The sequence below is a fragment of the Pseudovirgaria hyperparasitica genome (assembly GCF_010093815.1).
Source record: "Pseudovirgaria hyperparasitica strain CBS 121739 unplaced genomic scaffold EJ05scaffold_1, whole genome shotgun sequence".
Lineage (NCBI taxonomy): Eukaryota > Fungi > Ascomycota > Dothideomycetes > Acrospermales > Acrospermaceae > Pseudovirgaria > Pseudovirgaria hyperparasitica.
The window spans coordinates 1,264,145-1,279,298 of NW_022985549.1; the positions used below are offsets into that span (position 1 = coordinate 1,264,145).

General features: G+C 49.2%; 3 protein-coding genes across 3 annotated transcripts; 1 reads left to right on the plus strand and 2 right to left on the minus strand.

Moving 5' to 3' along the window:
- Positions 1-256: 256 nt before the first annotated feature.
- On the minus strand, positions 257-3,427 carry EJ05DRAFT_447272 (uncharacterized protein). Its single transcript, XM_033742266.1, has 3 exons — positions 951-3,427; positions 703-899; positions 257-655 (listed from the first exon to the last, which is right to left on the minus strand). Exons 1-3 carry the CDS (start codon positions 3,289-3,291, stop codon positions 419-421), a joined length of 2,775 nt encoding a protein of 924 aa, XP_033605292.1. The 5' UTR covers positions 3,292-3,427; the 3' UTR covers positions 257-418.
- Positions 3,428-3,505: 78 nt separating this feature from the next.
- On the plus strand, positions 3,506-5,372 carry EJ05DRAFT_471799 (N-terminal nucleophile aminohydrolase). The gene is made up of 3 exons (XM_033743039.1): positions 3,506-3,819; positions 3,875-3,970; positions 4,057-5,372. The coding sequence occupies exons 1-3, from the start codon at positions 3,805-3,807 to the stop codon at positions 5,092-5,094; spliced, it is 1,149 nt and encodes a 382-aa protein (XP_033605293.1). The 5' UTR covers positions 3,506-3,804; the 3' UTR covers positions 5,095-5,372.
- A 3,060-nt stretch (positions 5,373-8,432) lies between these two features.
- Positions 8,433-10,389, minus strand: EJ05DRAFT_17019 (uncharacterized protein). Its single transcript, XM_033739498.1, has one exon. The coding sequence runs from the start codon at positions 10,160-10,162 to the stop codon at positions 8,711-8,713; it is 1,452 nt and encodes a 483-aa protein (XP_033605294.1). The 5' UTR covers positions 10,163-10,389; the 3' UTR covers positions 8,433-8,710.
- Positions 10,390-15,154: the final 4,765 nt, after the last annotated feature.

The window sequence follows — 15,154 nt, forward strand, 5'->3', positions numbered from 1 at the left end:
GTAGCTTGGCTCGAGCTTCTGATATGAAGATCAGTGGGGCCGGCTGGGGGGGTATCTCAGACGACCAGTATTTACCTGCCACTCCACATTTTTTAGGTGTACTATCGAACATTGCAGACAGGTTTCTCGTCGTGTGAAGGATTCATTTTTTTCATTTCTGGGCGAAGGCGTCCACGAGTGTTGCCCCTTCCGCGACTATTGTGGATGGGAGATTTTGAGGTCAGACGGTGATAGACCGGACTTAAGTCACTACTAACATTTTTCGCATCTTGCAACATATATTTTCAGGATAACTACTTGAGTAGGGTATTGTGACAGCCACGCTCGAATTTATGTAGAGGAAAGCACGAAACATACTGGTATCTCTGAGGCGCCAGCCAAAGACTCATCTAATCGTATCAATTATTAGTGAGGCTGCTTAAAACAAACTCCATCCGCGATTCTTCTTTTCCGTTTGCATTGATCTCGAACTGTATCGCTTCTCCCTAAGCTCAAGCTGTCGTAAAGCCTCCATCTCCTTGAGAACATGCTCAAGGAGATCTTTTCGGCGGACCACATCTAGGTGCCGTTTAATTTTTGGATCCTCTCGGGCAAAGCGATCGATCTCAGTCTGTGATAGATTACGTCCCAGTCGGGCATCAAGTTCGCGCGGGAACTGTATGTATTAGCAGCTCTTCTAACAAAGAAGTGGATCGGACTTACCAGATAGTAAAATTTGGACAACAACTCGGCATCAAGGAAGAGATCGGCCGTGGTCGTGAGTTTATCCGCCACAGCGTCTAGGAAGACTTCTGGGCAGTGGTATTTGTTCTTCTTGTCTGCACATTGCTTAGACTTGACAGCCATCAGTCTAAGCCTGAGGACGTCCAATCTATCTCGTAGGAAGACAGCTTCCCGGCCTTTTGCCATATTAGTCTGGAGTCAAGGGAAAGACAGGCGCGGCAACTCACCCTTTTCGAGCAGAGCAGCGCTGAAGCCGCCAGCACCACCCACTCCGTTACCCTCGAGGGCCACGGATCCACTTCGGACACGGTCAATAAAGGCCATAACGTCCTTCGTCTTTCTCTTCCCGCCTATCTGGTTCTCTAGGGTCTTGTTGGCGGTTTCACACGCCTTCAGCTCCTCCTGCAAGACTGCTTTGATGTTTTCACGACCCTTCTTCCACTCATTATCTTCAAGCTCGATTCGATACTTATACGGCTTGATACAGATCTCAAGCTCGTCGCTGATATCGTATGAGAGGTCTTTGAGTATTGTTGTAGATGCATCAGTGATCGCTTTGCGGGCGAAGGGATGAGCGGAGAATCTCGACCCAGCAATCAAGCCATCGATATGTGCCTGTAGTGATGAAGCGACCACAGTCGTTGCAAGACGGCCGATACCGAGCTTTGTAAGAGCGGCGGTAGAACCATCTAGTTTGTATTGCCATATGGTATCATTTGGGTCAGCTTTCGGAAGGTCTTCTAGTGGATACTCTTCAGGTGGAGGAGGGGCAATATCGTCGAAAGGGCGGTTCCAGTACTTCTGGGCAAGTAGGTTCAGGACTTGTTGATCAAGCTCCCGTTTCAACAGCTCACGAACTTCGGCTCTTCCGAATTCCTCCGCGAAGCCCCTGAAGGAATGCTTGAACGAGTCCAGGCTTTCAGCTAGGTATGACTCTGCACTCAATGGTCGCTCGTTGTACTGGACCTTGAACTCGTACCTCGCTTCCTCAAGTTCACGTGTGATGGCCTCACTTGTGGTCTTCAAGCTAGCAGCCATGGTCGTCTCGAGGACATGCATCAACTTCTTACGCAAGTTCTTGGTTCCCACATCCAGGTTAGACTCTGCGCCAAATTCGGAGGGATGAGAAGAGAAAAAGGCCTGTTCATTACGAGCGATGGCAGTTGTAATATTACCATTACCGCGATGGAATAAGCTCTGGGATGTCTGCGGTATTCTGCAGACAACGCCGACATATCCTAATCGCAGAGCATACTTTTTATCAGTAAGCATGCTCACGCCCCTTTCAGCGTCTACAAGATCCATCTTCGTAATGACTCCTATGGTGCGCTCGCCACGAGGATCCACCTTTCGCGAAGCTCGCAATGCAGTCGAATTTGCGAGATCGACATCGGCGGCAGAAATGGCCAAGATGACATTTGGAGGTTGAATGTATTTTTCGCACAGTTCGGCGATTTTCTCTTTCAACTCTGGGGGCTGATCACGTCCTACCACCTGTATGTAGCCAGGGAGATCGATGAGTGAAAGATCCGGCACGTTTGGTGAGTATATACGGAGCTGAATCGGGTCGTCTGTGACACATTGCTCGGCTGGCACAGCGAGATTCAGGTCTGTCAGTGTTCGCTGGATTACGGTGAAGTCGGTGAGTTTGCCCAGGCCTAGTGCTGGAAATTCGCCATATTCTGCCTTTGCCTCCGGTGTGTTGACGAGTGTCAATTCGATGGGCCTTCGCGTGACCATGTTATGACCTTTCGGCAGGAACTCATGTCCAACTATAGCCTCCAGCACTGAGCTTTTTCCAGAGGACTGGGATCCAATAACAACAATTGATGGTAGCGTGAGAGTCTCTGATTGACCGACAGTCTGAAGTAAACTCCTTATCTCGATCATTTTCTTTGTCAACAGCATCATTTGCTCATCTCTTGCAATCTTCTCTTGGGATCTCTCTGTGCCTTCATCATCATTATCAGCATAGCCGAATGCAGCAACGGTCGTCGCGCCCGCCACTGCACTGCCGGCACTAGCCTGCACAGGTTTGCCTTTGTCTTTGCCGGGACCTCCATCGGAACCCCCATTTCCAGAGGAATCCACGGGATTCACTAAGCTTTGGAGCCACTCTGGCAGCAGCTCTGCTTCTCCTTTTGTTTTCTCCCACCCTTTCTTGATCTGGCCGAATACATCGACAGTACTTGCCGATACCGCCGTCGCCTTCTCCTTTGCTCGATCGAATACCCCTGTCACATATGTCCCAGCTATTGTAGCTTGATTTTGTATGTATGCGAGTGCAGCAACTGTAGCTCCCATGGAGATAGCACCTAGAGTAGAGAGTTTCGTGACCAGCTTAGGTATTACTCGGGTAAAGGATATCGCCCTTACTGCTGGTACATTATGTATTGCATAAGCGCCCAAGGGCCATAGCCTCCGATCAAGTGACTGTGATCTACGTCCAGTCCGTAATAAGCCACCAGATCCAGAGCTTGAATATTGTACGATACCGCGGGGGGTGTATAGATTTGGGACGCGCCGCGCGAGCGGGAAGAGGCGCGCGGAGAGGATCCTTCCGCTCATGCTGAAGGATGCCCTACCCGGGCGATGTTGACATGGAATCAGAGGTTTCGTAGAGACAGAGAGGCGCGGTTGATGTTGTTGTGTGTACAGGAGATAAAGTTGGTCTAATATGATGATGCGCTCCCTGGGCTTGGCCAGGTGGGTTGGTTAGCGCACACTCTCCGTTCACATGGATGGATGGATCCCGTAAGGGTCCAATCAAAGAAATCCGACACGTCTTTTCATGCCCATGCGGCAGTAATGTTTCCTTTGCAGTTAATATTGCAGCACCATGGCTGTTGCTGCACTGAAGAGTGGTGTTGAGATTCTATCTTCCAGCTTCTCATATCTCGTGTTCTCATAGGGAGTGTATCCATGTCAACAAGTTTCACGAAACAAGCCTCCAAATTGCGTCATTTCGCTCCTGTGTAGCTCACCGCACAAAGGAACCCTGGGTTCCATCAACTCGTAGACAATTCACTCACAATCGTGTCGTCCGCTTCCACATACCTCTGGACAGATAGATGCTCAGATATGTGTAGATTTCTGGTTAGTATAGCATACCAACGACGATTCGCGAGCTCTCAAATAATGTCTGGACAAGGTCTATAAAGGCAAAGACGAGATCCTCCTCTCGAAACTGATTTTAGACCCAACCCACTCGATACTCACGCAGTCCTACGACTCACGCCTGCGGCTCGTAAGTCAATCTCCACATCAGAGCCTCGCTGCGGCTACTTGACTTGTTAGCTTCTCCTCAAGCTCCATCCTGACGCACTCTGACAGGACTATCGTCGGCCTCACAACGGCGATGGCTTCGGGGTCGGATACTATACAGACCCCGCTCTAGGCCCGGAACCTTGCATCTTCACTTCGACGATCCCTGCGTGGAACTGTATCAATCTTGAACGACTTGCTGCGAAGACCGCCTCAAATCTGATCTTCGCGCATGTCCGTGCCACAACCGAAGGCAATTTGTCGGACAGCAATTGCCATCCTTTCCGGCATGGATCTCTTATGTGGATGCATAATGGCGGTATAGGAGCATGGAAACATGTCAAGAGAAGACTAGCGATGAGCGTAAAAGACGAGTGGTTCATGGGTGTTCAAGGAAGTACAGACAGCGAGTGGGCATTCGCGCTGTTTCTGGATAGTATGGACAGGATGGGACACAGCCCAAACACAGAGCTAGGAGAGAACGGCTTCGGACATAGTGTACTGCGGAAAGCCATGCTGAAAACCATCGAGCGTATCAACAAGCTTATCGCAGAGATTCCTGAAGATCAGCGCCCGGAGGACACGAGGAGTCTTCTCAACTTTGCAGTCACGGACGGCGCATGCGTGGTATGCACGCGCTATGTGAGCTCCAAGACTGATGAGCCTGCCTCGTTATTCTTCTCCTCTGGCACATCGTGGTCTCCCGTACCAAAGTCAACTGATCAAGAAGCTCAAGTGAAGAACGACGATGCAAACCGTGCACAAATTCATCCTCGAAGCCAGCCGGCCACATATGGCCAGACATCCTATCGCATGTCTCGCCTGGATCGTGGTGCTGATATCGTTCTGGTTGCGTCTGAGCCGCTTACATTCGAGCGCGATAATTGGGTGACCGTCCCTACGAATTCTATCTTGACTATTTCTGGACAGACAGTGATGATCCATCCTATAAGGGATGAATTCTGGAGTGAGAACCCAGCTGTGGAACGAAGCATGGAATTCGCCGAGACCAAAGGGCAAGCGGTCGGCGCGAAGGGGGCTACAGGTATCGAGAAGGGAACAAAAGTACCAGACAGGGCTAGGCTTGAAGTGGGCTGCGGAGCATGAGGTCTTTCTGCCAGAAAGATGGGATTACGTGCTGGAGTATGGGCGTCAGATCTTATTACATCACGAAAGATCACGGAAGTCTGCTTCTCAGCGTCTGGGTATGCAATTGAACTAACATAGGATCTTTCGCAGAGTTAGCATTCACTGCTGTATTATCAGTCTACATACACTCGAGTATACATGGCTATTTCCCCTTCCGCCTGCCTTGAGCGGCATTCTCAGTTCACTTACAAGACCAATCCATATAACGCTTAGAATTAAATCCGACAGAGCAGCATACAAGGCTTGCTCTCAAACGCGTTATCTACCAGACTGACAAGGTCTATTCTGTGAACATCATGCATGAATGTGGCAATGCATAAGTACACCAGGTGATCAATTGGATGCAGAGTAGGATTCAGGCCGAAATAAACTCTCTACCTAACCTACTCATATGGCCAGACTTCTAATGCTGTCATAACAAGAATGACCCACTCGTCAGTGCAAGGGCGTAGTAAAGCTTGCAGTGTTCCTCTTCCGCTCTATCAACCTTCCAGCCGCCGTCGACTACAAGCCTCTGTACTTCAGCCGGGTCTCGTACACTCCCTCATGGTCTTCGATCAAATCTTATAGTTACATTTCGAGTGACACCCGTCCTGCCGACTAGTTCTTTTCTGAGGCACGAACTCACTTACCGGGAGCCAGCAGTACAGCTTTACACGGAAGGCCAATGACAATCGGCTTGGGCCAAACGCAAGCGCAGCAATTACACGCTTTCACGGAAAAGTAGCATAAATTTTAGCGATTCTTCTGTTGTCAAGATCCGGGACTGCGATATCACGGTCAGTTTCGAACCTACTTCGGGAAGGTTATCTTATATACTTCATGTTAGATTTTGTATTTACTGGGGTGTTGACGGCGCATTGGTAGACAGACTGCTGCCGGAGCCACAGACACATGTAAAAATCTGTAGGATAAAGTTCTCGCATCTGATGTTACACTTTGATTATTCATCTTCAAATTTTCGGTCATAAGGCTATGCAGTATACGATTCCAGTATGACCTATTGCTGGTCTATTCTTGGGTTGGAGGATATCAAGCACATTACTAACGTTGGGAACGACATTGATCGATGATGAGTCTGGTATACGCAGTTGCGTAATCGCTCTCAAATCTATCCTTATCCATTGCGCGTGTCTAGATAGTCCTCCTCCTTGATTCATCCGTAAATCAGGTCCCATAGGGCTAATTATAAGTATTAGCCGTTCTATATAAGTCTAGTGCATCCAAATTGCCCATCAAGTCACCTTTCTCGTGCGTTAGGTGGTCAGGTCAAGCAGTGAACAATTAGTATACCCCAGTACACATACTCAGATACACACATCTGACAGTAGGGCTACCGCGTCCCCAAAGCTGGAACACAGTCTACACATACACAACTCCCAAGCATATCTACCCATCATCGCTATAGGACTGCCATACCCAGCCAGCCCTCCACCACATCTCAATTATATCCACCCCAGCTCCTATGGGCCCTTAGCTATCATTCTTCCAACATCCAGGCCCTTACTGCTTCTTGTTTTGATGTGTAGATATGTATGTATGTATGATAGGCGTTTGGGTTTAGCTCTTTGTATTTGGTATATGGTAGGTGCTTGGTAGCTTGGTTGGGTTGGGGATGACGTATATGTAGGCATGAGATGTGGGGAGCTTAGGATAAGGAAGGAAAGAAGGAAGGAAGGAAGGAAGGAAGGAAGGAAGGAAAGAAGGAAGGAAAGAAAGAAAGTGCCATTACGAGGGAGAAGTGGATGGAGAGGCAGGTTATAGACAGGACATGGTGGTGCAATTCGATGTGATGTGATGTGGTATTATGTGGTATTAATCATGGAAGTGGATATATATATAATGTATGTATGTGTATGAAGCACTATACATAAATTCGTCCATCCATACTCATCGGCATCCATCCATAGCCAATAATTCAAAACCCCGTCGAATAACATATATACATACCACACAACCACATAGCAAGCGATGACGACGACGGCAAGGTATGATCACACACATACATCTTCAAGGAAACAACATTAACGGAACTACACACGAGTAGATCAATCACATCAATACCTCCTTATACTAATTAGTACTACTTAATATATTCTTTCCCAACTTCATCGCTCTAACATCTAAGTACTCATATCGTATACTACTGATACTATCTATTCATTCGTTCATTCATTGAAACGTTCAACCATTCATTCATCCAAACATCCATAATCAATCATTCAAATCGCACGCACTCGATATATGTGTCCTCGTCTCCCACTTCCTCCTCGTCCTCGCCTTCGATCAGCGACTGCATATCGAGATGTCGATACTCAGGTACCGTGCTGTCCACATCCCCCCCAATTCCTTTCCTCCCCCCTGTTCCGCGTTGGCTGCAGAGAAAATGGAGCAAGTCCCACCAGTTCGGACTGATCTAATTGTGTTCTACCCTGCTCTATCCATGATGAACCCATACCCACGCACATGCGAACCAAGGATATACCTCAATACAACCTCACCCTTATCCACTCGGCCATCCAAAAGGCTCGGTGAAATGCCTCGTCATCAATCGAACCGAACCTCCCAGTCCAGTTCCATGCGCCGACTAGTACTCTGTTAAATTACTGAAGGAGCGTGGCGAGGGTAAGGCAGAGGAAAGATAGCATGTTTCGAAAATCATGTGTCGCGTGCCTACCTCAAAGGCGCTTCGTTCCCGTAATGCTGGAAGACGCGCAGCACGCGCTGGCCCAACGAGCCGGGCTGTCCATCCAATCGGTCGGGATGAGTATCCAGGATGGGTATGTGTGCTGTCATAACATGGTAGACAAGACGAGCTCGTGGCATAAAGGGCTGACTGGGCTGCCATGGCCCTCGGGGCTAACAAGAGATCCTTCCAGGAATATGGATAGGTTTACGCGCGGGGGCGGGCCCATCCATGAGTGCGCTAGTGTACGCACCAGGTACGCGCGCGAGGACAAACCTAATTGCCACGACTTAGCTTCTCGAATTTTGCTCTTCTTTCTTCAAAGCTTTTAGGCATCGGCATATCAATTTGGTCGAATGGTGCTGTGTATGGCTACAATTGTGGGGAAGAGATGCTTTGGTTTGTGGCGATGTAATAGTTGACGGGCGAGCGTGGCAGGGGATCGTTGGCTGGATCGTTTGAGTGCAGGTCTTGGAGCTCACGTGCAGGGTGTCGTAACATCGGTGCTCGTGACCTTTGTCAGGTGTACTATGCTATCATGTCTTGCGCAAGGATGGATCAACTTCGGAGTTCTATTCATCAAATAACAAGCTCGTCATAAGATCCACGTAATATCGACCAGTAGCCACCACTTGCTTTATCCCCGGCAACACGGCACGGGTGGAGCCGATCAACCTCAGGCATGCCCACAGAAACCCTTCCGAAAGATGGCGAGAATGTTGCAGTGGGACAGGATTTTCAAATAGCTGCAGATCAGCGGCGACACAGGCGGCGCGCTTCCTGGCAATTCGTGTTGTGGCGTTCGGCTGCTCTATTCTTGCTCTGTCAGGTCGGTGGATACCATGTGTCATGAACTTTGTTGCATAAACGGTGATGCATGCTCCACCCTCACACATCATCTATGCCCACTCCAACCCACCTAGATGGTATGGAGAAACCTTTCGTCAGCTGCACCGTTTCCGTAGATTCGGTTTTGCGTGGTGGGAGCCAGATGCGAGCTTTGCCAACAGCTTTGGTATCGAGCTTTCCCTCGCGGCGCATGTTCATCTCTAGTACGATGACACGTAGAAAATCTCCGTTCTCGCGGGGTTCACGTTGGCGGACCGTTGGGTCGGAGGATAGTGCACGGCCTGCATCGGCTCGAGGATCCACTGTACCGCGTCGGCGACCTTTACTGCGGCCTCGACGATCATAGGTCTGCAGCTGTATCATAGGAGCTTCATAGATGGAAGGGTCATTTGTCTCGTGTATTTGCATTGAGAGCTCGGTCGGGGAGAGCGGATTGAGATATCGGCGGAGAGCAGCAGTTGGAACGCCTTCTGATAGCTTCGGGCGCATTTCAGAAGTGAAGCCAGGGTATAGAATTGATCGCGTGAGGAGATCTTCTGGTGGTATTGAAGGTGCGGTGAAGTTAGAGAATGATTTGGCGGCTGATTTGAGAGCCTGTAAGGATGCTGTTAGGTTGGATTTGAAACTGGATCGAGCCTTGACTGGCTTGTGTGATACATTCGCGAGCTCGGACTCGTCGATTTCGATTGTGGCCGAGTATTCGTCTAGGTTGTAGTGTAACAGAGGATGATCAAGTACGCAGTCTTCTTTGGGTGGTGATGATACGCTCTTCTCTCGACGCATAGACTGTGGTGTTGCGGGATTCGCGGTGCCCCAAGATGACAGAGACTGCGTGTCTGCATCCAGAGAAGGTATTGAGTTCAAAGAGTCGCTAGAAATGGATCGTGATGATACCGTCCGCGATTCTTTCTCACTGCCTGAATCGAGGCTAAGAATGTCGTCGTTCTCTCCATCCTCGGTTCTTTCTAGCAGTACATCCATGGGTGAGCCATTCTTGAACGAAGGTGTCTTCTCGTTATCTTTCCTCCATTCTTCTACTAGCTCATCTATGGATATTTTCCGGTCGGAAGGTGTGGTACGTTTGCGAGACGGGCGATGCGGTCGGAGAGGAATGGATGTGACGGCGAGAAGGGCTGCAACAGCAGGAGGGACACCATCTGATCGATGGTTCCGGGGCATGGTAGATGGTCGATCAACGTGGTGACCTTTGATTCTCGTGCTTTGAGTCGTGGCAGGTCCATGAAGTCCTGAACGCTGTGGAACTGCCATGGATGGCATAGAGGGTTTCCGTTGAGGCACGGCAATGGGAGGCGTTCGTGGTCGCTCGTCTTGTTGGGCCATGACATCCTGCTTATCTAGTGGAATTATCTTTTTAGGTGACTGCGTTCTTGAACGGTTTGCTTTCATTGGGCCCTTCTCGTCGCTGAGCACCCGATCTGAAGGTCGACGTTGAACGTGTTTGAAACTCCGGGGTACCAGCATGCTGAGCATCAGATATGGGATAGCGCAAGTCGTGCTAGGAAGCGGTCGTCCTTAGATCGAGTGGATATGGACGTTATGCGAGGGGCCGAATGGGCTGAAAGATAGCAGTATGATGATGGCATACGTGGGGTGGGCACTGTGGATTATGGTCGCAGGGATCTGTGATATGTGCATATGGCAGTCGAGAGCCGGTGTTCTGAGTGATGGTGGATGTAGAATATGAAGGGTTGAGTGAACGAGCGTGAGATGAGGTGAGGTGAGGTGAAGGCGACAGCCAAGGCAAAGTATAGGATGTGGCTTGAGAGCAGCAATGGAGGAAAGGATGTATAATGTCTAGCCTCCGTCGGCCGGGGGCGATATAAACGGCATATAGTGACAGGAAGGGACACGGGGCAGAGTGAGGCAGCAGCTTATCGGAAGCATACTAAGCAGAGCGCGGAATACAACGGGCGTGGAGGTGTCTTTAGGCAAGACAAGAATAAGATGCAGACGCAGATATTAGTTTATCTGTGTGTGTGCGTGTATATGAGTCTGTGCGAATGGAGGATGAGAAAGAAGGATAAGTGAAGAGGATGAGGATTGGGAGGATCCATGCACATACGACCAGGCAGGGATGGCAAGAGTTTTTGGGGGGGGGGGAGATGGGGGACAGCGAATAGGCTGTGACGCAGATAAGCTGAGAGCGTGGCCAGTGGGTGGTGGCAGTAATCGAGGGACCCCCATTGCATCGCCCGTGTCCACCTGCAGTTTAGGGTGGGTGGAGCGGCTGGGCAGCCCTGGGCGACCTCATAGCTAAAGTAAGGTTACGTAGGGTTAATAGGTGGGTGGTGATGGCTAATGCCGGGGCTGTGACTGCAGCTACTCAGCTACCTAAGCGCGACTAAGCCCTGATTGACTGTCGCGTGTGCTGGCGCAAGCTGAGTCCGCCGGCGCTGGTCTCGCTGGTCTCGCTGGTCTGGCCTTGGCTGGAAGGTCGGCTTGAGCGTTCTCTCAACTGCACATATTAGGTTCCATCTGCTAGAATCTAATACCCTATCTAGCACCCAGGCTATTATCATCATTACCCTCGTCCTACGCATTCTAAGCCCATTCCTTTTGCATGTTTTCTTATTTGTCCTTTTCTCCACCCACTCTGCTGTGATTTTACCGCCGGGCCCTTGGGCTGCAACAAGAAGGTAGTCACTATCTCCATCTGCCTGCAACCGTTGCGAGTACCACGGCCACGTTTCACCTGCAGAAAGCAGACGATAAGCCACCAGAAAGGTCCTCCGGTGTCAGCGGCAGGCTGCAGTTGGAAGTTTGGGAGCGTCCACGCTTGACCGGCACTGGCACTGGTGGCCACGCGCGTCCCAGTCCCAGAGACACACACTTGACACTCGCTTCCGGCGCTGTGAGCTGGAGAAGCTACCTATGTAGGCGTGGACGAGCGCGAATACCTAATGTGTTGGTTAGCGAATATGTCTTCAGGTATGATGAGAAAACAGCCATGGCTGTCTCTATGTCAACGGCGTTGGTGAACTATCCCAGGGTCAAACAAGAGATCTAGAGTCAGAGTCAAGAGTCAGAGAGCATCAGGTTCAACAGACCCTGAGCAACATCTAAGGTATCACTAACCAGGTCATCCATGGCAGGAACGTACGGCGGACCGGGTTGCTCTCTCCTTACCCGTCTCCCGCGCGCGGTGACATGTCCGCCGTGCTTCTTCACCGATAATGACATGCATCGCGGTCAAAGAAGTCACCGCTCAACTGTCAACTCTCTCTACATGCTACTAATGTTCATCATGGCTGGCTGACAGTCTGCTTGTCTGCTGCTGTCATGTACGAATACGGACAAGTATCTGCAACGAATTGAACAGAGAATTCGGAAATATTCGTCGTCTTCGGTCAGCAGAGAGCTTGGCGCTGCAAAACACTGAGGTGATCGAACAGAGTACACCTATGTTATCCATCCAACCAATCCTCATTGCTCCGGTCTCACAGGTCACGAGCTTCTCTTCAGCATTATTTTCTTATCTCTGACGAACCCGAACCTCGCTGTCGCTGCACAACACCATCATCTGGCACACTACACCCCACACTTTGCCGTTATCTTCCGTACCCTGTTGCATTCTTGTTGCCCATCCCCATCTGTCCATGGATCCATGGATTCCTGGAGATGCTTGCGTGCCTGATTATGCTGTCTACAGACAACGCCAAACGATGTGGTAGACTTATTGAACTACACCTTCTTACAATGATATGCACCGTCACCTTCACGTCATTGCTGCTCGGTAGCACTCGTCCTAGACTTCTAGTCAAGTCCAGTCACAACTAATCACAACACTATTATCAATGGGAATCGTTCGTTACAGGCCCTAAATTCCATTACTACTCGCAGTCGTTTTTCGGTCAAACATCATCACACAGTACACAATACGTGCACTGCTCAGGGCTCTTGCAGTCAGTTGCAGCTCGGAGAATACCAATCCCCAATCATTGTTTGCGCTACAAGACACGTTACATGGACAACTCATTGCATTTGCGCCATAATCTCTGGTGTTTACAGGGGGCGAGAGAATTTTGCTTTCTTCTTGTGTGCGCTTGATCCGCTGGCAAGGCATACATACTATCATTGCGTCTGTTTGCTGGAGCTCCTTCGGTGTCTTTATGGGTACCAAAAATCTTACCGATGATGCACTTCTGCCCTATGGTGTCTTGGCCACGACACTGAGGAATTTCTCGGTCCACCGACCATGGTGCAAATTTGATCGTCTTTTTTTCTGGTCGCTTTCCATCGATCGCGCTCTGACCTGTGAATTGTAACCAATTATGAATGCGCTAATACGCATCTGCATTATGAGACATGAGCAAAGTGCTCGTACCAACAGAGACTTGCATGCGTCATACTCGTTAGATATGCACTACTAACCATTAGACATAACCGAGCTTGGGCTGTCACGAGGACTGGTCTTGACTCTTGAGTTTTCCATACAGAAGAACAAATTCATGCCGACTAACTAGGTCTCTCAGATCTCTAGGCGCACGGCGCAACTGGCCGACGATAGACAGACTGAGTACAGCTCCGCATTACGCGTCTCGTGACCAAACTGGGCGTCTGGCACGAGCTGCCATCTTCACACGGTCCGGATCTTTTCGTCCCATGGTTCAACTCTGTCTCCGGCCGAGCCTACGCACTCTTTCGTGCACCATCACCTGACGTGCTGATAAGGTGAGAAATCATGCCAACGGCACCACCAACCAATCGCTATGGCATCGGAACCGTATCGCTTAAATAAGGTTTCACATCAGTCCGCTCCTGATTGGTCGGCGATATGCAGATGTATATATATGTGTCCATGAGACACATTGCATTTCGGAATCACGCGAAGTGCCAGATCTCATTTCATGTCCTCCGAAGTCTCAGCTAGACTAACTGATTGATACGATGTAGCTATCAGAGCTATATCAAGGTTTACACTCTGATTGTGACTGGTAGATCTTATAATAGATAACAGGTAATATCCCGGGCCGCACACTACTCATGAAAGTATTGCGGGGTCGAAGCACCCTCTCAAATGTTATTGCCAAGCCCGCTGTCAACATACATGTCAGTCGATAGTGGGATGTACCCACGGATAGTATAACCCACCCTTCTAACAATCAAACAATGTTCAACTATCCACCTGCAGCTTCAAGAACGTCCGTCCCGTTCTCCACTCACTCAACCATAAATCCAGACCAACCCGAACCAAACCACAAAGCTCCTCTCACACCTTCTGCCCAAAGCGTACAACGTACAACATATAAAATATAACATATAACATTTCCAAAGATTTGAAAGCTCCGTTGTACGTACGTAGCCGCCGTCAACTTCCCACGCCTGCGCTCGACGAAAAGTATGTCCCCATTGCCATGTATTTCCCTTTACTGTGCACCTTTGGCATACGTCCTGTCTAGGTGGGCAGTCCTGGATATTCCCTATTTACAGGCCTCATTCACTGAAGTCTTGGCGCGCTGAAACACGATTCTATGCAAGACAATACTATCGAAGCATCGGTTCTATCCTAGGAAGAGAACACTTCCTATCAAGAGAGGAAATATACTTCATCGTACGATAATTGCTGCTGCTTGAATGCATTCCTTCTATGTATCCTTCGGTACAACCCTACGTGGTACTGAAATCTATGCAATCATATGATTGATGACAATCATTCCGTGTTAGTTGTTCTCGACTTTTGTAGCTCCATATATCCCTAGCATGTTGTATATAAAATGGCATGTAAGCACTAGACCTTTATGTATGCACATGCTATGCTCTAGCAATCATTACGCGAAAAAGGGTTCTTCATTGTGTGTCCTAGGATCGATGTTACATAGACAAGATATTATCGTTCGTCAACTGCTACGAACTCAAGCCCATCGAGAGTCTCGCATCATGGTTCGTCCGACACTACAAGGCGCTCTACAATGTGAAAAGCATGCATTTACTGTATTCATTTTCATCGATGTGAGCGCCTGGCAGGTATTATGATGGGAAATGACACGCGCAAAGTACGGCACATGAGGAGGTAGGGAGACCCCAATCATCCACCTGGCATGCCCTTACAGCCCACAACATCACTACGTCACGAATGGATGAAGCTGTGTAATCAATATACCGGCTAATACGCAATATAAGAGGATTTAATATCTCTGAAATATACCAATTGTATGTTTTGTAAGGTTGCGGCGAAATTAAGAGCTGTTTTGGGGGTGGTGTGCGTGTGTGTGTAGGTTAGCCTATATTTATCTGTGTGGTTGGGTGGGATTGATGAGAGAGTAGATAGGAGAGAGGATTTTGCGGTGCTGTGTGATTTTGCCGCTGTTCGACATTGTGTTTGTTTGCTTGGCCTGTGCGGAGAGAGAAAGGGACAGGTCTGTGGAAAATGATGGCAGAGAGTTGTATATGGCGTGGATATCCCCTAGGCTGGAATATGTGCCTTCTCAAGGAATGTGGTAGAATGCTGGCTTGCTCGCGTTT